Source organism: Oncorhynchus mykiss, chromosome 20, assembly GCF_013265735.2.
Source record: "Oncorhynchus mykiss isolate Arlee chromosome 20, USDA_OmykA_1.1, whole genome shotgun sequence".
NCBI classification, from domain to species: Eukaryota; Metazoa; Chordata; class Actinopteri; order Salmoniformes; family Salmonidae; genus Oncorhynchus; species Oncorhynchus mykiss.
In genome coordinates this window covers 24,196,524-24,223,217 of record NC_048584.1, presented here as the reverse complement: position 1 = coordinate 24,223,217, position 26,694 = coordinate 24,196,524, and the positions used below count along the sequence as shown (strand labels likewise).

The window sequence follows — 26,694 nt, the reverse complement described above, 5'->3', positions numbered from 1 at the left end:
TAGGGTGCTATTTTGGGACCCATCCTGTGGGACGCAACATATTTTGGGACGCAACATTGTTTCTCTTAGGAATACCCTAACAACATGTCTAATAACATACATCCAACACAGCCGTCAGCAGCCTACTTGTGCTATAACAAACTGCCCTATCACCTGAACCACAAGGATTTCAGTTCAGGTAAGGTCATCAACAGTGATGTAGTCAACATTTTCTTTATTTTTTTATTTTTTAACTAGACAAGTCAGTTAAGAACAAATTCTTATTTACAATGACGGCCTACCAGAAGGCAAAAGGCCTCCTGTGGGGAAAGAGGCTGGGATTAAAAATATATACAAATATAGGATAAAACACACATCACAACAAGAGAGACAACATAACACTACATAAAGAGAAGACAACAACATGGCATGGCAGCAACACATGAAAAACAGCATGGTAGCAACACAAAATAACAACAACATGGTAGCAACACAACATGGCAGCAGCACAACATGGTAGCATCACAAAACATAGTACAAACATTATTAGGCACAGACAACAGCACAAAGGGCAAGAAGGTAGAGACAACAATACATCACGTGAAGCAGCCACAACTGTCATTAAGAGTGTCCATGATTGAGTCTTTGAAAGAAGAGATGAAGATAAAACTGTCCAGTCTGAGTGTTTGTTGCAGCTCTTTCCAGTCGCTAGCTGAAGCAAAATGAAAAGAGGAGCAACCCAGGGATGTGTGTGCTTTGGGGACCTTTAGCAGAATGTCAAATCAAATCATATTTCATTAGTCACATGCGCCGAATACAACAGGTATAGATAGACCTAACAGTGAAATGCTTACTTACAATCACCTAACCAACAATGCACTTTCAAAAAATATGGATAAGAATAAGAAATAAAACGAACAAGTAATTCAAAAGCAGCAGTAAAATAACAATAGCGAGACTATATACAGGGGGGGGGGGGGGGGGGGGTACCGGTACAGAGTCAATGTGTGGGGGCACCGGTTAGTTGAGGTAATATGTACATGTAGGTAGTTATTAAAATGACTATGCATAGATGATAACAACAGGGAGTAGCAGCAATGTAAAAGAGGGGGAGGGGCAATGCAAATAGTCTGGGTAGCCATTTGATTAGGTGTTCAGGAGTCTTATGGTTTGGGGTTAGAAGCTGTTTAGAAGCCTCTTGGACCTAGACTTCGCACTCCGGTACCGCTTGCCGTGCGGTAGCAGAGAGAACAATCTATGACTAGGGTGGATGGAGTCTTTGACAATTTTTAGGGCCTTCCTCTGACACAGCCTGGTATAGAGGTCCTGGATGGCAGGAAGCTTGGCCCCAGTGATGTACTGGGCCGTTTGCACTACCCTCTGTAGTGCCTTGCGATCGGGAAGCCGAGCAGTTGCCATACCAGGCAGTGATGCAACCAGTAAGGATGCTCTTGATGGTGAAGCTGTAGAACTTTTTGAGGATCTGAGGACCCATGCCAAATCTTTTCAGTCTCCTGAGGGGGAATAGGTTTTGTCATGCCCTCTTCACGATTATCTTGGTGTGCTTGGATCATGTTAGTTTGTTGGTGATGTGGACACCAAGGAACTTGAAGCTCTCAACCTACTCCACTGAAGCCCCATCGATGAGAATGGGGTCGTGCTCGGTCCCCTTTTTCCTGTAGTCCACAATCATCTCCTTTGTCTTGATCACGTTGAGGGAGAGGTTGTTGTCCTAGCACCACAGGTCTCTGACCTCCTCCCTATAGGCTGTCTTGTCGTTGTCGGTTATCAGGCCTACCACTGTTGTGTCATCTGCAAACTTAATAATGGTGTTGGAGTCGTGCCTGGCTGTGCAGTCATGAGTGAATAGGGAGTACAGGGGGGACTGAGCACGCACCCCTGAGGGGCCCCTGTTTTGAGGATCAGCGGGGCGGATGTGTTGTTACCTACCCTTACCACCTGGGGGGAGGCCCGTCAGGAAGTCCAGGATCCAGTTGCAGAGGGAGGTGTTTAGTCCCAGGGTCCGTAGCTTATTGATGAGCTTTGAGGACACTATGGTGTTGAACGCTGAGCTGTAGTCAATGAATAGCATTCTCACATAGGTGTTCCTTTTGTCCAGGTGGGAAAGGGCAGTGAGGAGTGCAATAGAGATTGCATCATCTGTGGATCTGTTGGGGTGGTATGCAAATTGGAGTGGGTCTAGGGTTTCTGGGATAATGGTGTTGATGTGAGTCATGACCAGCCTTTCGAAGCACTTCACAGCTACAGACATGAGTGCTACTGGTCGGTAGTCGTTTAGGCAGGTTACCTTAGCGTTCTCGGGCACAGGCACTATAGTGGTCTGCTTAAAACATGTAGGTATTACAGACTGGGACAGGGAGAGGTTAAAAATGTCAGTGAAGGCACTTGCCAGTTGATCAGCGCATGCTCACAGTACACGTCCTGGTATTTTGTCTGGCCCTGCGGCCTTGTGAATGTTGACCTGTTTAAAGGTCTTACTCACATCGGCTGCGGAGAGGGTGGTCATACAATCTTCCAGAACAGCTGGTGCTCTCATGCATGTTTCAGTGTTATTTGCCTTGAAGCGAGCATAGAAGTAGTTCAGCTCGTCTGGTAGGCTTGTGTCACTGAGCAGCACTCGGCTGTGCTTCCCTTTGTAGTCTGTAACGCTTTGCAAACCCTGCCACATCCTACGAGCGTCGGAGCCTGTGTATTACGATTCGATCTTAGTCCTGTGTTGACACTTTTCATATTTGATGGTTCGTCGGAGGGCATAGCGGGATTTCTTGTAAACTTCCAGGTTAGAGTCCCATCCATGAACCTGCATTCAAGGATGGGACTCTAACCCTGAAGCTTACAAGAAATCCCGCTATGCCCTCAGACGAACCATCAAATATGAAAAGCTCTAGCCTTTAGCCTTTAGCTCAGTGCGGATGTTGCCTGTAATCCATGGCTTCTGGTTGGGGTATGTACGTACGGTCACTGTGGGGATGATGTCATCAATGCACTTATTGATGAAGCCAATGACTGATGTGGTGTACTCCTCAATGCCATCGGAGGAATCCCGGAACATATTCCAGTCTGTGCTAGCAAAACAGTCCTGTAGTTTAGCATCCACTTTGCTCTACCTTTTTATTGATCTAGTCATTGCTGCTTCCTGCTTTAATTTTTGCTTGTAAGCAGGAGTCAGGGGGATAGAATTATGGTCAGAGTTGCCAAATGGAGGTCGAGGGAGAGCTTTGTATGCATCTCTGTGTGTGGAGTAAAGGTGGTCCAGAGATTTCTTCCCTCTGGTTGCACATTTAACATGCTGATAGAAATTTTGTAAATCGGATATAAGTTTCACTGCATTAAAGTTCCCGGCTACTAGGAGCACCGTCTCTGGGTGAGCGTTTTCTTGTTTGCTTATGGCGGAACACAGCTCATTCAATTCTGTCTTAGTTGCAGCCTCTGACTGTGGTGGTATGTAAACAGCTACGAAAAATACAGATGCAGACTCTCTAGGTAGGTAGTGTGGTCTACAGTTTATCATGAGATACTCTACCTCAGGCAAGCAATAGCTCGAGACATCCTTAGATATTGTACACCAGCTGTTATTTACAAAAATACATAGTCCACCGCCCCTTGTCTTACCAGACTCTGCTGTTCTATCCTGCCGGTGCAGTGTTTAACCAGCCAGCTGTATGTTGATAGTGTCATCGTTCAGCCACGTCTCCGCAAAGCATAAGATATTACAGTTTTAAATGTCCCGTTGGTAGTCAGGGTCTGTAGTGACCCCTCTATCACTGAGATGCAGTGCCTTAGACCACTGCACCATTTGGGAGCCCCATACCCGAGAGAATACTATAGACATCAAGAAAGCCAGTCAGTTGATTATTGACACGTTTTTCCAACACTTGATAAACAGGGCAAAATAGAAATTGGCCTACAACAGTTAGGGTCAGCTTGATCTCCCCTTTAAATAAAGGAAGCACCGTGGTTACCTTCCAAGTAATGGGAACCTCCCCAGAGAGGAGAGACAGGTTAAAAAGGTCAGAGATAGGCTTGGCGATTATAGGGGCAGCAACCTTAAAGAAGAAAGGGTCTTAACCTTTCTGATCTCCCCATCCCGGATCCGGGTTCGTGAATACAGACTCAAGCTCATTACCATAACGCAACGTTAACTATTCATGAAAATCGCAAATGAAATGAAATAAATATGCTAGCTCTCAAGCTTAGCCTTTTGTTAACAACACTGTCATCTCAGATTTTCAAAATATGCTTCTCAACCATTGCAAAACAAGCATTTGTGTAACAGTATTGATGGCTAACGTAGCATTTAGCATTAGCATTCAGCTGGCAACATTTACACAAAAAAACAGAAAAGCATTCAAAAAAATCATTTACCTTTGAAGAACTTCAGATGTTTTCAATGAGGAGACTCTCAGATAGCAAATGTTCAGTTTTTCCTGAAAGATTATTTGTTTAGGACAAATCGCTCCGTTTTCTGCGTCACGTTTAGCTATGAAAAAACCCCTGTATCCAGGATTGTGTAAATCTATCAGCAAGCTCATTAGCATAACACAACGTTAACTATTTATGAAAATCGCAAATGAAATGAAATAAATATGCCATCTCTCAAGCTTAGCCTTTTGTAAACAACACTGTCATCTCAGATTTTCAAAATATGCTTCTCAACCATAGGAAAACAATCATTTGTGTAAAAGTAGCTAGCTAGAGTTAGCATTTCGCGTTAGCATTTAGCGTTAGCATTAGCGTTAGCATCCAGCACGCAACATTAACAAAAACATAAAAGCCTTCAAATAAAATAATTTACCTTTGAAGAACTTCTGATGTTTTCAATGAGGATACTCTCAGTTAGATAGCAGATGCTCAGTTTTTCCAAAAAGATTCCTTGTGTATTAGAAATAGCTCCGTTTTATACATCACATTTGGCTACCAAAAAAAATCCATAAATTCAGTCCTCAAAACGCAAACTTTTTTCCAAATTAACTCCATAATATCGACTGAAAACATGGCAAACGTTGTTTAGAATCAATCCTCAAGGTGTTTTTCACATATCTCTTCATTGATACATCGTTCTTGGAAACATGCTTTCTCTCCTGAATCCCAGGAGAAAATGCCTGCACCTGAAGATTACGCACAAATTTAGACAAAGGACACCGGGCGGACCTCTGGAAAATGTAGTCTCTTATGGCCAATCTTCCAATGATATGCCTACAAATACGTCACAATGCTGCTAAGACCTTGGGCGAACGACAGAAAGTGTAGGCTCATTCCTTGCGCAAACACAGCCATATAAGGAGAGAATGGAAAACAGAGCTTCAGAAATTCTGCTAATTCCTGGGTGATGCATCATCTTGGTTTCGCCTGTAGAATGAGTTCTGGGGCACTTACAGACAAAATCTTTGCAGATTCTGAAACTTCAGAGTGTTTTCTTTCCAAAACTGTCAAGAATATGCATAGTCGAGCATCTTTTCGTGACAAAATATCGCGCTTAAAACGGGAACGTTTTTTATCCAAAAATGAAATAGCGCCCCTAGAGCTCTAAGAGGTTAACCATCTGAAGCAGATGTTTTTTTGCAGTCAAGTTTAAGGAGCTGCTTTAGCATCTCAGACCTGCAGGGAGAAACTTTGTAGCGTGGCAGTGTGAGGGAGGGAGGAGCATTTGGGATAGTCACATTATTAGAAGGGGTGGGAGATGAGGAAACGCTGAACGGGCAAGGAGGCATGGCAGAGTCAAATAGGAATCCTGACTTAATGAGGTGGTGACTAAAGAGCTCAGCCATGTGCTCCTTGTCAGTAACAACCACATCATCAACATTAAGAGACATGGGCAGCTGTGAAGATCTATCTCCAGGTCTGTTTTCCAGAACTTCTTGCAGTTATACCCACAGAAAGAGAACTGCTCCTTAAAGTAGCTAACTTTGGCCTTCCGGATACCCTGAGTGCACGTATTTCTAATTTGCCTGAACGAGATCCAGTCAGCCTGAGTATGCATGTGCTCAGCGATTTGCCAAATGGAATTCTTGACGTGAAGTAACTCTGCCAGATCACAGTCGAACCAGGGGTTGAACCTGTTTTTAATTCTCATTTTCTTTACAGGCGCGTATTTGTTAACGATAACACTGAAAATATCAAAAAAGAAGGTCCAAGCGTCTTCGACAGAGGGGACCGAGCTGATTATATACCATTTTACAGAGGCCAGATCATGAAGGAAGGCTTGCTCATTAAAGTTTTTTAGCAGGCGTCTATGACAAGTCAGGATCAACACACAGGTTGTTTGACTGAGCAGCCATTACGAACACAGGCTGTAAAACAGGGATCAGTAAGGTCATTACAGAAAACATCAGACTGATAAGTTATACAAGTAGATCTTATAGTATACTAACTTACAACCACAACGGCATTTCTGTTTATTCAACAGTTCAGGTTGATACTCGTGTAGATACATTGCCTTCAGAAAGTATTCACACCCCTTGACTTTTTCCACATTTTGTTGTGTTTCAAGGTGGGATTAAAAGAGATGTAAATTGTCATTTTTTTGTCAGCAATCTACACAAAATACTTTGTAATGTCATTTGACATTTGTAAGACAAAATATGAAAAATAAACCACTAATGTATCCTGATTACATACAGTGCCTTCAGAAAGTATTCATACCCCTCGACTTATTCCACATTTTGTTGTGTTACAGCCTGAATATAAAACATGTATACATTTTCTTTTTATCTCACCCAGCTACACACAATACCCCATAATGACAAAGAGAAAACGTGTTCTTAGACATTTTTGCAACTCTATTGAAAATGAAATACAGAAATATCTCATTTACATACGTATTCACACCCCTGAGTCAATACTTCAATACAGCGATTACAGCTGTGAGTCTTTCTGGGTAAGTCTCTAAGAGCTTTCCACACCTGGATTGTGCAAAATTTGCCCATTATTCTTTTCAAAATTCTTCAAGCTCTGTTGATCCTTGCTAGACAACCATTTTCTGGTCTTGCCATAGATTTTCAAGTAGATTTAAGTCAAAACTGTAACTCCTACACTCAGGAACATTCAACGTCTTCTTGGTAAGCAACTCTAGTGTATATTTGACCTTGTATTTTAGGTAATTGTCCTTCTAAAAGGTGAATTAATCTCCCAGTGTCTGGTGGTAAGCAGACTAAACCTGTGCTTAGCTTCATTCCCTTTTTTTATCCTGAAAAACTCCCCAGTCCTTAACGATATGGAGAGTGGTACTCAGTAATGTGTTGTATTGGATTTGCCCCAACATAACACTTTGTATTCAGGATGTTTTGTTGTTGTTGCTGTATTACATTAGTGCCTTGTTGCAAACAGGATGCATGTTTGGGAATATTTTTTATTCTGTATAGGCTTCCTTCTTTTCACTCTGTCAATTAGGTTAATATTGTGGAGTAAATACAATATTGTTGATCCATCCTCAGTTGTCTCATATCACAGTTATTAAACCATGCAACTGTTTTAAAGTCACCATTGGCCTCATGGTGAAATCCCTGCACGATTTCCTTCCTCTCCGGCAACTGAGTTAGGAAGGATGCCTGTATCTTTGTTGTGACTGAGTATATTGATACACCATCCAAAGTGTAATTAATTTGTAATTCATTAAGTTCATCGTGCTCAATGGGATATTCAATGTTTACATTTTTTACCCATCTACCAATAGGTGCCCTTCTTTGCGAGGTAATGGAAACCTCCCTGGTCTTTGTGGTTGAATCTGTGTTTGAATTTCACTGCTCGTCTGAGGGACCTAACAGATAATTGTACATGTGGGGTACAAAGATGAGGTACAGAGGTAGGTTCTTAATTTGAGCCAGTTTCCTACAGCAGGAAAGTAATCCTGCAACAAACAGAAATGTGTTATTATGTGGATTATATCTTTTGTTAGGGCACCGAGTGAGTCCATGCAACTTATTATGTGACTTGTTAGGCACATTTTACTCCTGAACTTATTTAGGTTTGCCATAACAAAGGGGTTGAATACTTATTGACTACTTTGTCAGTATTTGAAAGAGGTTCATTTTGTCTGCAAGCATAGTTTACCATTGTGCTTTTTTTATACAATTAATTCCCAATTTCTTTCCAGGATCAATCACCATAATGAAAAGAAGCCTTGACAAGGAGTGATGTAACAACCTTCTCATGAATATGTCTTCCTTCTAGGCAAACAGTGACGCGCGCAGAGATTCAGTTGTTCATCCTGTCTTCGTCTAGGCAGAAAGAGGAAGAAAGTGACAGATGATAGGCAGCTTTTTATTAAAATAACAACAATGGAAAGAATGCTTAAACAGCCAAAGACGTACACCAGAAAAATATTTATAGAGTTGAATCCGCGACAGTCAGTGTCCTTGTGTTTGGAAGAAATGAGCCTTGGAGACACACAAAGGGCACGATGCCATTGGTTTGAAGTTTGACACTCGGTAATTTGTACTTCTACTACAAGCTATTCTACAAGCTATTATTTTACAAAATATTCTGCAATAAATGGGTGGGTGCAGTAGTAGAGAGTAGCAACACATGATTAAGAAAGTTGAAGGTAACACTGGATGCCTATAGCATACGTTTCATACTGTAGTCCTGTCCAGCTCTGTGATGGCTGTACTGTGACATAGTGCGTGTTGGTCTTGTTGGCCTCTAGGCAGCAACCTGCTGATCTGCTGCTGCCCTCTCTCAGCCCTCCTATCACTACACAGAAAGGTTCAATGTTGTTTTATGGCCCTGCTAAAACCATACTCACATCTGCTTCCTCTGCTCCCTTGCTCTTTCAAATCAGCCTCCTGTTTCACCTGTTACTACACAGACATAAACTAAATGCAAGTATGCACACAACTACACATGCATACGCATACATAGTCTTTTAACACCCATGCACTTAGTTCAGCTTCTATTCTATGAGAAGTTCCTATGTTTTTACCCTCTGTTCATGCGGTATGTTACTACCCTAATGAGAGGAGGTGTGTTTTTTTCCCCTTAACCTGAAATGAAAGTGTTTAGATGGTAAGAATAACTGGATAAACACTCTCCTGTCTGTCTCAATCATTATTTCCCCCTTGAGTGAGTTTAGAGTGGTCCTGTGGTTCTGGCGTTGGTTATGAACAGGGATAGCCTACTCTGCAGGACAGTCGTTTTTTGTTTTCTTTACTGGCACACTAGGTTCTACCCTCCCCAGCCGCCACACGTCCCAGCCTATCCCCATCTGTCTGTCTCCCAGTGGTCTCTCTCTCTCTCTCTGTGTCTCTCTCTTTCTCTCTCTCTCTCTCTCTGTCTCTGTCTCTCCCTATTCCTGGTTGTCACTTTGTTGATATGGGGATAAGAGCTCTCCACGTGAACTCACAGTCAACACACAATGATCAGCCTGTATGAAAGCAACTTGAGCTGCTGACGACAGACTGTCACAGAACAAGTTGGGCTAGCTAAATTAGGAGTTAGTAAAACAACAAAAGAGTTTATGTACAGTACTAGTTTTAGACCTTTCAAGTGTGTCCACTTTGCAAGAGGTATTTTCCATGTACATGTCCCAAAACCATTGTGTCAACAACTCCAAAAGAAAAACTCTCCAATGGAAAGTTAACTCATGTTTCTCCAGACTCTCACTATAACAATTCCTCGGATATAAGAATTCCTTGGCTCTAACAATTCCTTCAATTTGGAGCTTTTGAGATGTGATTTGGAAGCTGAGGAGAAACCTCCTGACTCTCCTGACCATTCCCTGTGTTATGTTCCCAGATCTACAACGAGATGATCCGGGACCTTCTCAACCCGTCCTCTGGATTCCTGGACCTGAGAGAGGACTCTAAAGGAGAGATCCAGGTGGCTGGCATCACAGAGGTCTCCACTATCAACGCCCGAGAGGTGAGAGGTCACACCTAGGAACACTTACTCCATGCTTTACAAGATCACACACTATACAGTTTATCAAATCCATACACAATCCATACATTATTCTGGGTTAAAAAACAACTCAATTTGGATAAATATTGGACAGAACACACGTTGGGTCATTTTGACCCAGCAAGTTGGGTCACTTAGTTGGGTTGTTGGGTTATTGAGCTATGACCCACCAGGTCAGATCAGAAGACTAGGGGCATGGCTTAGTAGGGGTGTGGCTTTCAAATAGTTATTTTTGTCCACCTGTGAGAGTACACTACATGACCAAAAGTATGCGAACACCTACTCGTCGAACATCTCATTCATTAACATGGAGTTGGTCCCCTTTTGCTGCTATAACAGCCTCCATGGTTCTGGTAAGTCTTTCCGCAAGATGTTGGAAGATTGCTGTGTAGGACTTGCTTCCATTCAGCCACAAGAACATTAGTGAAGTCGGGTGCTGCTTAGGTCTGGCTCGCAGTTGGCTTTCCAATTCCTCCCAAAGGTGTTCGATGGGGTTGAGGTCAGGGCTGTGCAGGCCAGTCAAGTTCTTTCACACTGATCTCGACAAACCATTTCTGTATGGACCTCACTTTGTGCATGGGTGCATTATCATACTGATACAGGAAAGGGCCTTCCCCAAACTGTTGCCACAAGGTTGGAAGCACAGAATCATCTAGATGTCATTGTATGCTGTAGTGTTAAGATTTCCTTTCACTGGAAACCATGAAACCCCCTGTCTGTCGGACTGCCAGATGGTGAAGCATGATTCATCACTCCAGAGAATGCTTTTCCTCTGCTCCAGAGTCCAATGGCAGTGAGCTTTACACCACTCCAGTCGATGCTTGGCATTGCGCATGGTGATCTTAGGCTTGTTTGCGGCTGCTCAGCCATGGAAACCCATTTCATGAAGCTCCAGACGAACAGTTCTTGTGCTGATGTTTTTTCCAGAAGCAGTTTGGAACTTGGTGGCGAGTGTTGCAACCGAGGACAGACAATATTTACGCGTTACAAGCTTCAGCACTTGGCAATACCGTTCTGTGAGCTTGTGTGTCCTACCACTTCGCAGCTGAGATGTTGTTGCTCCTAGACGTTTCCATTTCACAATAACAGCACTTACAGTTGACCGGGGCAGCTCTAGCAGGGCAGAAATTTTATGAACTGACTTGTTGGAAGGTGGCATCCTGTGACGGTGCTACAGTGAAAGTTACTGAGCTCTTCAGTAATGCCATTCTACTGCCAATGTTTGTCTATGGAGATTGCATGGCTGTGTGCTCGATGTTATGCACCTGTCAGCAACAAGTGTGGCTGAAATAGCCGAATCCACTAATTTGGAGGGCTGTCTACATACTTTTGTGTGTATATATAGTGTAGCTGTCATTCCGGTTCATGTTCTGTTCTATTATCATCACATGTTAAGGTTGAGCATGGACACTTTTGTAGCTTTGAGTATGAGTTCCTGTCGACTAGAGCCTATGTCTCTTTATTATAATATTTAAATAATACTGTTATTAAATGTTTGTTAAAATATGTCATGTGCAACAGTATTGAAGGAAAATAAAAATTTGCAGTGAACAAACTTACAAACAGGAATGACATTTACTCTCACGGGTGGCCAAATATAACCATCTGAGGCCTCCCGAGTGGCACAGCGGTCTAAGGCACTGCATCACTGTGTCACAGCCGGCCGTGATCTGGAGACCCAGCTTCGTCCAGGTTAGGGGAGTGTTTGGCCGGACGGGATTTCCTTGTCCCATTGAGCTCTAGCGACTCCTGGTGGCGGCCCGGGCGCCGGCAAGCTGACATCGGTCGCCAGCTGACAGTGTTTTCTCCAACCCATTGGTGCTGCTGGCTTCCAGATTAAGCGGGCAGTGTGTCAAGAAGCAGTGCAGCTTGGCAGGGTCGTGTTTTGGAATGCATGGCTCTCGACCTTCGCCTTTTCTGAGTCCGTAGGGACATTGCAGCGATGGGACAAGACTGTAACTACCAGTTGGATATCACGAAATTGGGGAGAAAAACGGGTAAAAGTGCCAAAAAATATATATATAAAAAATACTATCTGAAAGCCTGAATAGGCCACGCCTCCTAAAAATGACCAGATTAACCAAACATTGGTTTATTTACCCATCATTTGGGTTTTTATTCACTTTTATGCTGGGTCGACCCAGCAGCTGGATCTTTTTTAATGTAATCCATAGGTTATTTTCAGAAGGTGTGGTCTAGTTGGGGCATGGCTTTCCGATAGTTATTTTTGGGCATCCGTGAGAGTAAATGTCAAACCTGTTCATCATGTTAAGTTTGAACAATGCAAATAAATGTTTTTGCACATTACATATTTTTGTATACATTTTGTAATATTATTATTTAAATATTATGCCAAAGTGGAAACTATCCCAACATTGGGAATTGAGGAACTACTCATGTAAGCCTCAATAACACTACAAAAGTGACAAAAGCTACACAAAATACCGTGTTCAACCTTAACATGTGATGACAATACAACAGAACAGATTAAGGGGAATGACATTTACTCTTAAGGGTGGCAAACAATAACTATCTGAAAGCCACGCCACTACTAAGCCACGCCTCCAGACATCAAAGAAAACAACCATATAGTTGACTCTACTGGCTCTCAAAATAGCCCAACGTGTGTTCTGTCCATTATTTACCCAGCGCTGAGTTGTTTTTAACCCAGCCTTTTTTTCAGTGTACATAACACATCTATGAGCACGTTATAAAAATGACATTAGATCTACATAGAGCTACATAAAGTTTAATGACTGTGTTCCTGCCAGATCATGGAGCTGCTGATGAAGGGTAATAAGCAGCGTACCCAGGAGCCCACGGCAGCCAATCAGACATCGTCCCGGTCCCACGCCGTGTTGCAGGTGGCTGTCCGGCAGACGAGCCGCTGTCGAGACCTTCTACAGGAGGTCCGCTTCGCACGCCTCTTCATGATCGACCTTGCTGGCTCCGAACGAGCCTCACAGGTACAAAAGTATGTGTGCTTGTGTGTGTGTGCGTGCATGCGTGCGTGTGTGTGTGTGTGTGTGTGTGTGTGCATGCATTTGTCTGCTAACATGCCTGTTTCTGTGTCCTTCTTTCACCTCTTGTTATGGTCTGTTACTTGTGGGAGGGAGGGGGTCGGTTGAGTTGGTCTTCTCTTTCTGTTTGTCTCCTCTGGTCGTTTGACAGCCATGTTTTACAACAGTACATAGGAACACTGTTTTTTGTCACTTTATCAACCCCCTCCCCGCTATTAATCTCTCCTGGAGCGAACTGGAGAACCTATAAACCTTCAAGTCTGCGTTCCAAATGGCTCTCTGATCCCTATATTTGTTCTAACACCCATAGGGCCATAATCAAAAAGTAGTGCACTATGTTGGGAATAGGGGGCCATTTGTATGCAGCCCTGAAGTTTATAGGACACTTTAATAAAGGCCCTTCACAGTGTAAAGCACCATACATTGACATTCTAGACCATGATTTGCCCACCAATGAGGGAAAGAAGGGGTTAATGTCCCTATAGTTGGCACCGCTTATGTAATTCTTACCGTCTATCAACGTCTCCCTTATGTCAGGGTTAGAAATGATTACAAAATGGCTGATATAGTTGATATGGTGCTGTGACTTTACCATGACTTTTATAGCACAGTTTTATGGTGCTAGTTACTTTTGTTGAACAGATTGCAATTGGAGTAAAACCAATACTGCTAACAGAATGTCTGCATCCCAAATGGCACCCTAACCCTATTCCCTATAGTGCACTACTTTTGACCTATAGGCCCTGGTCAAAGAGTAGTGCACTATATAGGAAATAGGATGCCATTTGGGACGTAGTCAGTGTCTTCTGTGAACTAGTTGGGAACGTTTGACACAGTATATGACACAGAAGTATTAACTATTAACCTTTTTCACATTTACTTACTTTCATAATCCTCTTCATTCCTGGGGGAACATAGGGCATGTGCTAAAGTTTTCAAATGATAGCCGGCCTTTTCACATTTGTTATGCTTTTCATTTTTCCCATGAACACTGAATGCTTCCTATTAGCCGTTTGCTTCTCCAATTAGTTGCTGCAGCTTCCTGTAGACATCCTGATTAAGGCGAAGCGATTAACCAACACAGACATTGACATGTCATTCATGATGAATGTTGTTTGATTAGCATCCATATTAGACCAGCTCCTATACACCATGCGTCCCAAATGGCACCCTATTCCCTGTATTGTGTGCATTACTTTTGACCAGGGCCCATAGGGCTCTGATCAAAAGTAGTGTACTATACCCATGAGAAAAACATGCAATCATGCCTGAACGGAGAGAACACTTATTTACCATGGAAACCTTTAGAAAGGTTAACCAGCTAGGCTCTTCTATGGATGTATAACATAGCCTAAAGGCCACCAGTCTTTTTAGATATACTGTAGGAGAATAGAGGGGGGAGCTACCTACCTCTTTTGAAGGGATGTTTTCTCTTGAGTTAGAGAGTAAAAATGTACTGATAATGACAAAAAAATAAAGGAAACACCAACATAAAGTGTTTTAATAGGGCGTTAGGCCACCACGAGTCACCAGATTAGATTCAATGAGATTTGGCATAATTGTTAGGTTAGATTACTCGTTGGTTATAACTGCATTGTCGGAACTAGAAGCACAAGCAATTCGCTACACTCGCATTAACATCTGCTAACCATGTGTATGTGACAAATCAAATTTGATTTGATTAGATTATACAAGTGTCTGGAACTCTATTGGAGGGATGCGACACCATTCTACCAACAAGAAATTACATAGTTTGGTGTTTTATTGATGGTGGTGAAAAACACGGTCTCAGGCACCACTCAAGAATCTCCCATAAGTGTTTAATTGGGTTGTGATCAGGTGACACACACACACTTTAAACCCCTGTGCTCTTTTGAGACACCTCTTTCAAAGTCACTGAGATCTCATCTTCTAGCCATGGTAGCCAAAATAATGGGCAACAGGGCATTTGTATACATGACCTTAAGCATAATGGGATGTTAATTGCTTTATTAACTCAGGAAAAACAACTGTCTGGAAACACCTGCTTTCAATATACTTTGTATCCCTAGTTTACTTAAGTGTTTTCTTTATTTTGGCAGTTGCCTATAAGTAGAAAGACTGGTACCACTTTCTATAAAGCACATACACTACCGTTCAAAAGTTTGGGGTAAACTTAGAAATGTCCTTGTTTTTGAAAGAAAAGCATTTTTTTAGTCCATTAAAATAACATTAAATTGATCAGAAATACAGTGTAGACATTGTTAATGTTGTAAATGATTATTGTAGCTGGAAACGCCAGATTTTTTTATGGAATATCTGCATAGGCGTACAGAGGCCCATTATCAGCAACCATCACTCCTGTGTTCCAATGGCACGTTGTGTTAGCTAATCCAAGTTTATCATTATAAAAGGCTAATTGATCTTTAGAAAACCTTTTGTAATTATGTAAGCACAGCTGAAAACTGTTGTTCTGATTAAAGAAGCAATAAAACTGGCCTTCTTTAGACTAGTTGAGTATCTGAAGCATCAGCATTTGTGGGTTCGATTACAGGTTCAAAATGGCCAGAAACAAATAACTTTATTCTGAAACTTGTCAGTCTATTCTTGTTCTGAGAAATGAAGGCTGTTCCATGCGAGAAATTGCAAAGAAACTGAAAATCTCATACAACGCTGTGTACTACTCCCTTCACAGAACAGCACAAACTGTCTCTAACCAGAATAGAAAGAGGAGTGGGAGGCCCTCGGTGCACAACTGAGCAAGAGGACAAGTACATTAGAGTGTGTAGTTTGAGAAACAGACGCCTCACAAGTCCTCAACTGGCAGCTTCATTAAATAGTACCCGCAAAACACCAGTCTCAACGTCAACAGTGAAGAGGCGACTCCGGGATACTGGCCTTCTAGGCAGAGTTCCTCTGTCCAGTGTCTGTGTTAATTTGCCCATCTTAATATTTTCTTTTTATTGGCCAGTCTGAGATGTCTTTTTCTTTGCAACTCTGCCTAGAAGGCCAGCATCCTGGAGTCGCCTCTTCACTGTTGACGTTGAGACTGGTGTTTTGCGGGTACTATTTAATGAAGCTGCAGGTTGAGGACTTGTGAGGCTTCTGTTTCTCAAGTTCTTTATTTCTGGCCATTTTGAACCTGTAATCGAACCCACAAACGCTGATGCTCCAGATACTCAACTAGTCTAAAGAAGGCCAGTTTTATCAGAACAACAGTTTTCAGCTGTGCTTACATAATTACAAAAGGTTTTCTAAAGATCAATTAGTCTTTTATAATGATAAACTTGGATTAGCTAACACAATGTGCCATTGGAACACAGGAGTGATGGTTGCTGATAATGGGCCTCTGTACGCCTATGTAGATATTCCATAAATAAATCTGCCGTTTCCAGCTACAACAGTCATTTACAACATTAACCATCTCTACACTGTATTTGTGATCAATTTTATGTTATTTTTAATGCACAAAAAAAATTTGCTTTTCTTTCAAAAACAATGACATTTCCTAAGTGACCCCAAACTTTTGAACGGTAGTGTATATAATAACATCCTTTATAATGCATTATAATACACTTATATTGTGTTATGACACTGACAGTGTCCATCGTAACTCATAAGCGGTTATAAAACATCGATTTTTTTATACTGGAGACTTCCAATGTCACAGCAGGCAGAGAGAAAAATAAGGTTAGACCGCCCTCTGCTGGTTAACTGTGACAGTATCCGTCTTGGCCTGCAACTCAGAGACAATGGCCGCATTCTCAAGATCAACTACATTGCTGTCAATGACTGCAGTGCAGACAGACTGACTGATTTACGTACAAATCACCTTGCACCTGAAATAACCACTCTTTTTATTATTTGTAGATCAGTCAATTTGATCAGCAAAATTGATCCTCTGGAACATGAGGCCAGATATTAAACCTGCTCCCTCTCTCCCAGACGCAGAACAGAGGTCAGGGGTTAAACCTGCTCCCTCTCTGCCAGACACAGAACAGAGGTCAGAGGTTAAACCTGCTCCCTCTCTCTCTCCCAGACACAGAACAGAGGTCAGTGATTAAACCTGCTCCATCTCTCTCTCCCAGACACAAAACAGAGGTCAGAGGTTAAAAGAAGGGGCCCACATCAACCGCTCCCTCCTGGCTCTGGGTAACTGCATCAACGCCCTAAGTGAGAAACACGGCAACAAATACATTAACTACAGGGACAGCAAGCTGACGCGCCTGCTCAAGGTACAGTATGGCAACCTGTCTAAGACAAACTGACCTGACTTGCCACGTGCTTTATGAATACAATACAATACACTACACTACGATGCCATACCATATGAAACAATACAATACATAACAGTACAGTACAATGCAACTTTTTGCTGTATTTTTTTCATCATTCAGATTATTCTGCATTCCACTTGCACTCATTCACTTCCTGTTCTTATGTGTTTGATTTACAGGATTCGTTGGGCGGCAACAGTCGCACGGTGATGATAGCCCACATTAGCCCCGCCTCCCTGGCCTTCGAGGAGTCTCGCAACACACTTAGCTATGCCGACCGTGCCAAAAGTATCCGCACACGGGTGACTTAATACACAACACAATGCACGTCCTTCCCTCCATCACTGAGGTGTGGGACAACTGAAGTTTTTCTCCTATCTTTCAATTTTCAAATCAATCAATCAACCAACCAATCAAAAAGCCCTTTTTAATTAAACACAGTTATCACAAAGTGATTTAGAGTAAACCAGCATATACCCCCCCCCCCCCCCCCCCCCCCAAAGAGCAAGTTAAAGATGCCGTTAGGTCTGCAGTATAACACAGTTATCACAAAGCACCAAACCAGTCAATATTAGGCTTCATAGTTAATCAATAGGTTCCTCCTTGCTGAACGTGTGCTACTAAATCATCAGTACACCATGTTATTACACAGCTATAACACAGTTATTACACAGTTATTACACAGTTATTCCACTGTTATAACACAGTTCTCTCTCCAGGTAAAGAGGAACCTGCTGAATGTGTCCTACCACATTGCTCAGTACACCAACATCATCTCTGACCTGCGCAGCGAGATCCAGCGGCTCAAAAAGAAGATCGCTGATCAGGCTGGACGTCAGCTCAACCTTGACCGAGCTGACATCCGCCATGTCCAGGGTAAGGACCTTACCTTGACCTCTAATTGTTCCCTCGCCTCCTCACTGTGTGTGTGTGTGTGTGTGTGTGTGTGTGTGTGTGTTGGTTGGTTGGTTCTTCTATCTTTGTGGGGACCTAAAATCTCCAAAGTCCCCACAAGGATAATAAGACAAGGAAAATTCTCCCTCATTGGGATATTTCCCACGCCCCCATGAGGACAAAGGCTATTTTAACCTTAGGGGTTAGGTTTAGGGTTAGAGCTAGTGTAAGGGGTTAGGGTTAGGATTTAGGGTTTGGGTTAAGGTTAGGTATGGGGAAAATAGGATTTTGAATGGAAATACATTTTAAGTCCCCACTATGGAGATTAATTTTAGGTCCCCACTATGGAGATTAATTTTAGGTCCCCACTATGGAGATTCATTTTAGGTCCCCACTATGGAGATTCATTTTAGGTCCCCACTATGGAGATTCATTTTAGGTCCCCACTATGGAGATTCATTTTAGGTCCCCACTATGGAGATTCATTTTAGGTCCCCACTATGGAGATTCATTTTAGGTCCCCACTATGGAGATTAGTTTTAGATCCCCACTATAGAAATTAATTGTAGGTCCCCACGAGGATAGAAGAACAAAACGTGTGTGTGTGTGCCTCCAACAGACAATAACACTTCTCTCCTCCACTGCCACCAACACAGCGGAGGTGCAGGCCCACAGCACGCAGGCGAGCCGGGCAGAGATGGACCAGCTGAGGGAACAGCTCCTAGAGGCCTTCAGGAGCCAGATGGAGATCAGGAGGAGCCTGATGGAGCTGGACAACAGCAACATGGAGATCCAGATGGACACCTCCAAACACCTGCTCACCATCGCAGAGTATGTGTCTTAGGATGCGTCTCAAATGGCACTCTATTCCCTATATAGTGCACTACTTATGTCCAGCGCCCATAGGGCTCTATATAGGGAATAGGGTACCATTTGTGACCTACAATAATCTCATACCACTGCCTCTATACCTGTAGCCTTTACCTGTAGCAGTTAAATGACTGTGATAGATAACATAAGTGTGTCTCAACCCCTGTTGTTTGTGCCCTCCTGTAGTTGGGAGCAGGAGCGGAGTCGTCGTCGCAGGAAGTGGCGCGCGGAGAGGAGGAAGGAGAGCTTCAGTAAGGAGGAGAGTGAGAAGGACTCTGACTGCCCTGAGTCTCCCCCAGACAGCACTGAGACCCAGGAAGTAGCCATGGCCAGAGAGAATCTGGTCACTCTCATGGCTGAACAAAAGAAGATACGCAAACAGAAGGTAGGTTACTGTAGTCCCCCGTTCTCACCTCTAGAGGGAACTACAAAATCACACACACAGCTTAGGCCAGAGTTTTCCAAACTTGGTCCAGGGGTTCCCTGTCGGTGCAGGTTTTGGGGTTTTGCCCTAGCATTACACAGCTGGTTCAAATAATCATAGTTTGATGATGAGTTGGTTATTTTAATCAGCTGCGTAGTGCTGGGGCAAAAAAAACTCAAAGTGAACCCACGGGGGCCACAGGATGGAGTTTGGGAAACCCTGTCTTAGGCTACCCAGCTTCAAATCAAATCTGGTAGCGTACACATATTTTGCAGATGTTATCGCAGGTACAGCGAAATGCTTATGTTTCTAGCTCCAACAGTGTAATAATACCTAACAATACAAAACATTACACTCAAATCCTAAAAATAAAGGAATATAGAAATATAGAGCAAAGTTAGTCTAGAATATAAATCTATATATCATGGTGTGTATAAACATTATATGAATAGAAAATGTGTGTTCAGCAGTATTTATATAGTATGATCCATGACTACAATACAGGGTATACATATAAAGTGGGTAAAACAGTATGTAAACATGATTAAAATGACCCGTGTTCAATGATTATGTACATAGGGCAGCTGTCTCTAAGGTGCAGGGTTGAGTACCGGGTGGTAGCAGGCTAATAAGTGACTAAAGTTCAGGACAGGATACTGGGAGGAGTCTAGCTAGTGGTGACTATTAAAAAGTCTGATGGCCTGGAGATAGAAACTGTTTTAATGTAGACTCAGCTTAAAGGTAGACTCTGTGAAATGACGTTGCCACGAGCAGCACCCGCAGATATTGAGATGAGTGAGATGCAAGACTTCTCTCTCACAAAGTCAAACACAGTTTCTGCGCATGTACATGGGTTCGCTTCACGCTGTTAAGAGCGTGGTGTAGCCCCTGGACTAAAACAGCGGAGAAGTAGAGCTTCAACGCTCTTAGTTGTTACAAAAACGTAGCCACTATGCTGTTTACTTTCTGCATCTATGTCATATTGCTGAGTCTACCTTGTGAACTAGACAACAGAGCTCGTAGTCCTAAAAAAAGGAAATGAGTTAGCCATGCATGGCTCATTGGTCCATGTATAAAACCTGAAAATTAGGTCTGAGGTTAACACAGGCTTAGGAGATCGCATGCATTTAGTTCTATTTTTTATTTATTTTTACCTTTATTTAACTAGGCAAGTGTCAGTATCTCCCTAGGAGAGGTGGGTGTGGAGTCAGGCGCAGGAGAGCAAGAATATCCCAGAAGGACGTTTATTTACTGTCCACCAACACAACAGGTACAGGCCCACAAACGTAGCCACAAGAACACAGGAACGCAGTCTAGTAACCCAAACGGAGGAAACAATCCTCTGGGCGTAACAGTCCCGTGAAAATACACCTGCTTAACAGTAAAAAAAAAACGCAGCCCAAACCAACGACAGTAATACAAACAAAAATGTATTTCTCTAAGATTAATGAAAAATAATATTATAGCACTAATATTACAGCTGTGAGTCTGATTTGGTGAGTTTCAGAAGAAGCTTTGCACTCCGGTATTGTGCAATATTGTTTTTTTTTTTATTCTTCAAGCTCTATCAAGGTTTTGGAAATCATGGCTAGACAGGAATTTTCAAGTCTCTCCGCAGATTCTCAATCAGATTTAAGTCAAAACTCAGGAACAGTCACTGTCTTCTTGGTAAACAACTCCAGTGCAGATTTGACTTTGAGTTATAGGTTATTGTCCTGCTGAAATGTGAATTCCCCACCCAGTGTCTGGTGTAAGACTGAGCAGACTGAAGGTCCCCACAAACAAAAAAAAACTCTAGACCACCTTTACTCCACACACAGACTCATTCAAAGCTCTCCCTCACCCTCCATTTGGCAAATCTGACCATAAACCATAAGCAGGTTTTCCTCTAGGATTTTGCCTGTGCTTTGCTCCATCCCATTTCTTTTCATCCTGAACAACTCCCCAGGCTTTGCTGATGTCAAGCATACCCATAACATGATGCAGCCACCAACATACCATACTTGAAAATAAGGAGGCAGTTACTCAGTGATGTGTGCTGTTGGATTTGCCCCAAACATAAGGCTTTGCATTTAGGCCAAAAGGTGTATTCCTTTGTTACATTTTTATTCTTCTTTTCACTCTGTCATTTAGGTCATTATTTTGGAGTCACTACAATGTTGTTGATCCGTCCTCAGTTTTCTCCCATCACAGCCATTGAACTCTGTAGCTGTTTTAAAATCCCCATTGGCCTCATGGTGACATCCCTGAGCAGTTTCCTTCCTGTCCTGCAGCTCCGTTCAGAAGGACGTCTGCATCTTTGATGTGTCTGGCTAGTTTAATACATCGTCCAGAACATAATTATTAACTTGACCATGCTTAAAGATACAGAATATTCAATGTCTGATTTGTTATTGTTACTCATCTATCAATCACTGCCCTTTTTTATGAGGCTTTCAAAAAGCTCTGTGGTCTTTGTAGTTGAATCTGTTCTTGAAATTCAATACTTGACTGAGGGACCTTATAGATGTTGTATGTATGGGGGACAGAGGAAGTTGTAGTCATTAAAAAGTCATGCCAATCCCTACTATTTCACAAAGAGTGAGTCCATATATCTTATGTGATTTGTTGGGCAATATTTGACTTCTGAACTCATTTGGGTTTGCCTAAACAAAGGGGGTGAATACTTATGCAATGACAATATTTTTATTTTAAAATGTTTATTAATTTGTAAAAGATTTGTTGAATTATCTTTTCAATTCAATATATTTCAATCCCACTTTGTAACACAACAAAATGTGAAAAAGGTTCAAGAGGGTGTAGACTTTCAATAGGGAAAGGAGAAACCTAGGCAGCTGCACAGCTCTGAATGCATTCAACCAAAATGTGTCTACCGCATTTAACCCAATCCCTCTGAATCAGAGAGGCTGCCTTAATTGAAATCATTGGCACCCGGGAGCAATTGTTGGGGGTTAACTTGGGCAGAATGACCGATTTTTCCACCTTGCGGGCTCAGGGAATCAAACTAGTGACCTTTCGGTTACTGGCCCAATGCTCTGAACCGCTATGCTACCTGCCACCCACAGGCACTGTAGGATCAGTCAGTTAACGTGACCTTCATGAATTATGAAGCCTTTATTCACTTTATGTGCTTGTTTTCATTACATAAATGCTTCAAAATAGCTGAACAATACAGATAAGATCTCCTAAACCTGTGTTTATCATTTACTTTATTTTTGGTGTTTATCCAAAAAATGCATACATTTCCCCATAGGCTTTGACCAACGATCCATGGCGGAGTTAGCATCCGTTAGTGCTTACTAAAAGCAGCCATTACTATTGCTCTCTATTGTACAGTACAGAGGTGGCCGGTGGTAGGAGATATTGGAGGACGGACTCATTGTCATGGCTGGATTGTAATGAATAGAACGGTATTAAGCACATGGTTTACAATGGTTTATTCCATGTAATCTACTTCCACCAGCCTCCCCTTGTACAGTAGACCCACGTGTACCATGATGAGAACCTACTATGGTGAGGATTCCATTAAGCCCTGCCTGCTGTTTGTCCTCATGTCCTGTAGGCATCGCTAGAGAGCCACTTTGTGGAGCTGCGCGAGCGGGCCAGGCGCCTGGAAGAGCTGCTCCCTCGCAGGGTGAGCTGCGAGGAGCAGAGGGAGGTGCTGGGCCTCCTCTGTAAGGTCCACGAGCTGGAGATCGAGAACGCTAAGATGCAGTCCCACGCCCTGCTCAAAGACAACGTGATCCGACAGAAGAACTTTGTGGTGCAGCGTTTCGAGCAGCACCGCCACCTCTGTGACGAGATCATCCAGCAGCAGAGACAGTTCATTAACGGTGTGTCCAAACAACACCGTAAACCAACACTACTTCATTTGTTTTACTACAGTGGCTATAGACTTCAGACTTCTGTATTTTTGAAGAGGAGATCTAGAAGTCACTATCCAGGGTCTACATTTTAGTGATCTTGCAAACGCAGTGAGATTGATTGAATGTGTAACATTTAAATGTTGTGTATGTAAGTGTTGTGTAGGGAAGAGTATTAGTACTAAGTAAAGAGAAAAAATAAATTAACAGCTACGGGGATGGTACTTCAAAAAATATTTTGAGAATAAAGTCTAAATACAATTTTGTGAATAAAGTGGCAATATTTATACAATAAAGGAGCAATATTTTGACAATAAACTTGAAATTAAATTTAGAGAATAAAGTCGAAGTTATATTTCCAGATTAAAGTAGGGGTTTGATTAACTGCTTGTTTCCTTTGGCTCACTGTTGCTGTGCACATCACCGTGGAATGCCTGCAGTTAGATGACCTGATAAAACTATACTTTAGAATTGGCTTTGGTAAAAAGGAAATCCTTTCTCTTTTAAGACATAACCATATTATTATAAGTAGGCCTATTAGGACCTGGAAGAGGTGGTGCCACAGATTCTTTTCAGAAGGATGAACCACACGGGCTCTGATGAGGTATTTTATCTGTCTGTGTGATTACATACATAGGTAGAGACAGGTGTGTGTGGCAGCAGCATCTAAAACACTCGTTCAAACAGGCGTCACACACACACACGGTATCCCCAAAGCAATACCATTCTAACTGCCATGGTGCGTGGTCAGACTGCAAAGAGACATCAGTCCCTGATGCACGCAACGCTACAATGTTATCCTCAAACCCCTGCGTCTGCCAACATCGTGCATAGTATATTTTAGGGAGTAACAGCTAGGCCAGCAGCCTATATGTCGAAAGGTTAACTTACAAATTTGTGCGTAATCGATGGTGTTTTATGGATGCTACACTTCCAATGAAGTATCCTCATAGGCCTATGCCAGGCAGTTTATTATCTTGTGAAAGTAGGTCACGGATTGCATGAACTAGGATTGCGCGTCCCTGTCGGGCTCAAGGGCTGCCCCCAAACCCCAGTTCTCTTCGCATTCAGTGACAGTGGCAAGAACTTATTTTGTTCGTTAGTGCTCACCATTGCCGTTATAAGAGTGTATGCCTTTAGTCTGAAATTGTGTGTGTGTGTGTGTGTGTGTGTGTGTGTGTGTGTGTGTGTGTGTGTGTGTGTGTGTGTGTGTGTGTGTGTGTGTGTGTGTGTGTGTGTGTGTGTGTGTGTGTGTGTGTGTGTGTGTGTGTGTGTGTGTGTGCGCAAGTTATTAGATCATTAGATTGATGGCCATTTGTTTGTTTTGCTGCTACTTTTTACCGCCCAAACACACACACACCTGCATACACACACAACCCGCCCCTCTCTACCTATGTCTGTAACCACAGTTCATCCTTCTGAAAATAATCTGTGGCACAACCTTATCCAGGTCCTAATACTTATAATAATATGGTTACTACATTGTATGTATTAAAAGTGCAAGGATTTCCTTCTTACTAAAGCCAATTCTAAAGTATAGTTTCCCCATGTCATCTAACTCAGACATTTCAACAGTGTAGTGCACATCAACAGGGAGGGAGACATGTACTTAACCAAATCTCCTACGTTAATCTTGAAATATACAGTGCCTTGCGAAAGTATTCGGCCCCCTTGACCTTTTGCCACATTTCAGGCTTCAAACATTAAGATATAAAACTGTATTTTTTTGTGAAGAATCAACAACAAGTGGGACACAATCATGAAGTGGAACGACATTTATTGGATATTTCAAACTTTTTTAACAAATCAAAAACTGAAAAATTGGGCGTGCAAAATGATTCAGCCCCTTTACTTTCAGTGCAGCAAACTCTCTCCAGAAGTTCAGTGAGGATCTCTGAATGATCCAATGTTGACCTAAATGTCTAATGATGATAAATACAATCCATCTGTGTGTAATCAAGTCTCCGTATAAATGCACCTGCACTGTGATAGTCTCAGAGGTCCGTTAAAAGCGCAGAGAGCATCATGAAGAACAAGGAACACACCAGGCAGGTCCGAGATACTGTTGTGAAGAAGTTTAAAGCCGGATTTGGATACAAAAAGATTTCCCAAGCATTAAACATCCCAAGGAGCACTGTGCAAGCGATAATATTGAAATGGAAGGAGTATCAGACCACTGCAAATCTACCAAGATCTGGCCGTCCCTCTAAACTTTTAGCTCATACAAGGAGAAGACTGATCAGAGATGCAACCAAGAGGCCCATGATCACTCTGGATGAACTGCAGAGATCTACAGCTGAGGTGGGAGACTCTGTCCATAGGACAACAATCAGTCGTATATTGCACAAATCTGGCCTTTATGGAAGAGTGGCAAGAAAGCCATTTCTTAAAGATATCCATAAAAAGTGTTGTTTAAAGTTTGCCACAAGCCACCTGGGAGACACACCAAACATGTGGAAGAAGGTGCTCTGGTCAGATGAAACCAAAATTGAACTTTTTGGCAACAATGCAAAACGTTATGTTTGGGGTAAAAGCAACACAGCTGAACACACCATCCCCACTGTCAAACATGGTGGTGGCAGCATCATGGTTTGGGCCTGCTTTTCTTCAGCAGGGACAGGGAAGATGGATGGAGCCAAATACAGGACCATTCTGGAAGAATGAGAAAAAAAAGACCTGAGACTGGGACGGAGATTTGTCTTCCAACAAGACAATGATCCAAAACATAAAGCAAAATCTACAATGGAATGGTTCAAAAATAAGCATATCCAGGTGTTAGAATGGCCAAGTCAAAGTCCAGACCTGAATCCAATCGAGAATCTGTGGAAAGAACTGAAAACTGCTGTTCACAAATGCTCTCCATCCAACCTCACTGAGCTCGAGCTGTTTTGCAAGGAGTAATGGGAAAACATTTCAGTCTCTCGATGTGCAAAACTGATAGAGACATACCCCAAGCGACTTACAGCTGTAATCGCAGCAAAAGGTGGCGCTACAAAGTATTAACTTAAGGGGGCTGAATAATTTTGCACGCCCAATTTTTCAGTTTTTGATTTGTTAAAAAAGTTTGAAATATCCAATAAATGTCGTTCCACTTCATGATTGTGTCCCACTTGTTGTTGATTCTTCACAAACATACAGTTTTATATCTTTATGTTTGAAGCCTGAAATGTGGCAAAAGGTCGCAAAGTTCAAGGGGGCCGAATACTTTCGCAAGGCACTGTGACTGTGACTTTATTCAAAAGATGTTGGCTTTATTCTCATGATTACATGTCAAATTTATTCTCAAAATATTGCCACTTTAAATACTATTGTGCAAAAAATAATAATCCAACTACCACCACCTGTCTCTGTTTATTTCTGTTTTCTCTTTACTTGGCCGAAATACTCTACCGTAGTTGTATGTTTAGTGTTGTAGTATGACTACTCTAACACGGTTGATGTTGTGTTGTAGTGTGACTAGTATTCTAACC

At 42.3% G+C, this 26,694-nt stretch overlaps 1 protein-coding gene across 1 annotated transcript in view; it reads left to right on the top strand.

The window, feature by feature from the left end:
* Window positions 1-26,694, top strand: part of LOC110499235 (kinesin-like protein KIF19) — a 78,980-nt gene that overhangs the window by 47,853 nt on the left and 4,433 nt on the right. Inside the window, exons 5-12 of the mRNA XM_036956061.1 lie at window positions 9,733-9,858; window positions 12,669-12,863; window positions 16,985-17,131; window positions 17,353-17,475; window positions 17,893-18,049; window positions 18,724-18,898; window positions 19,124-19,322; window positions 22,924-23,194. Of these exons, the coding sequence (XP_036811956.1) occupies window positions 9,733-9,858; window positions 12,669-12,863; window positions 16,985-17,131; window positions 17,353-17,475; window positions 17,893-18,049; window positions 18,724-18,898; window positions 19,124-19,322; window positions 22,924-23,194 (1,393 nt within the window). The remainder of the gene's footprint in view (window positions 1-9,732; window positions 9,859-12,668; window positions 12,864-16,984; window positions 17,132-17,352; window positions 17,476-17,892; window positions 18,050-18,723; window positions 18,899-19,123; window positions 19,323-22,923; window positions 23,195-26,694) is intronic.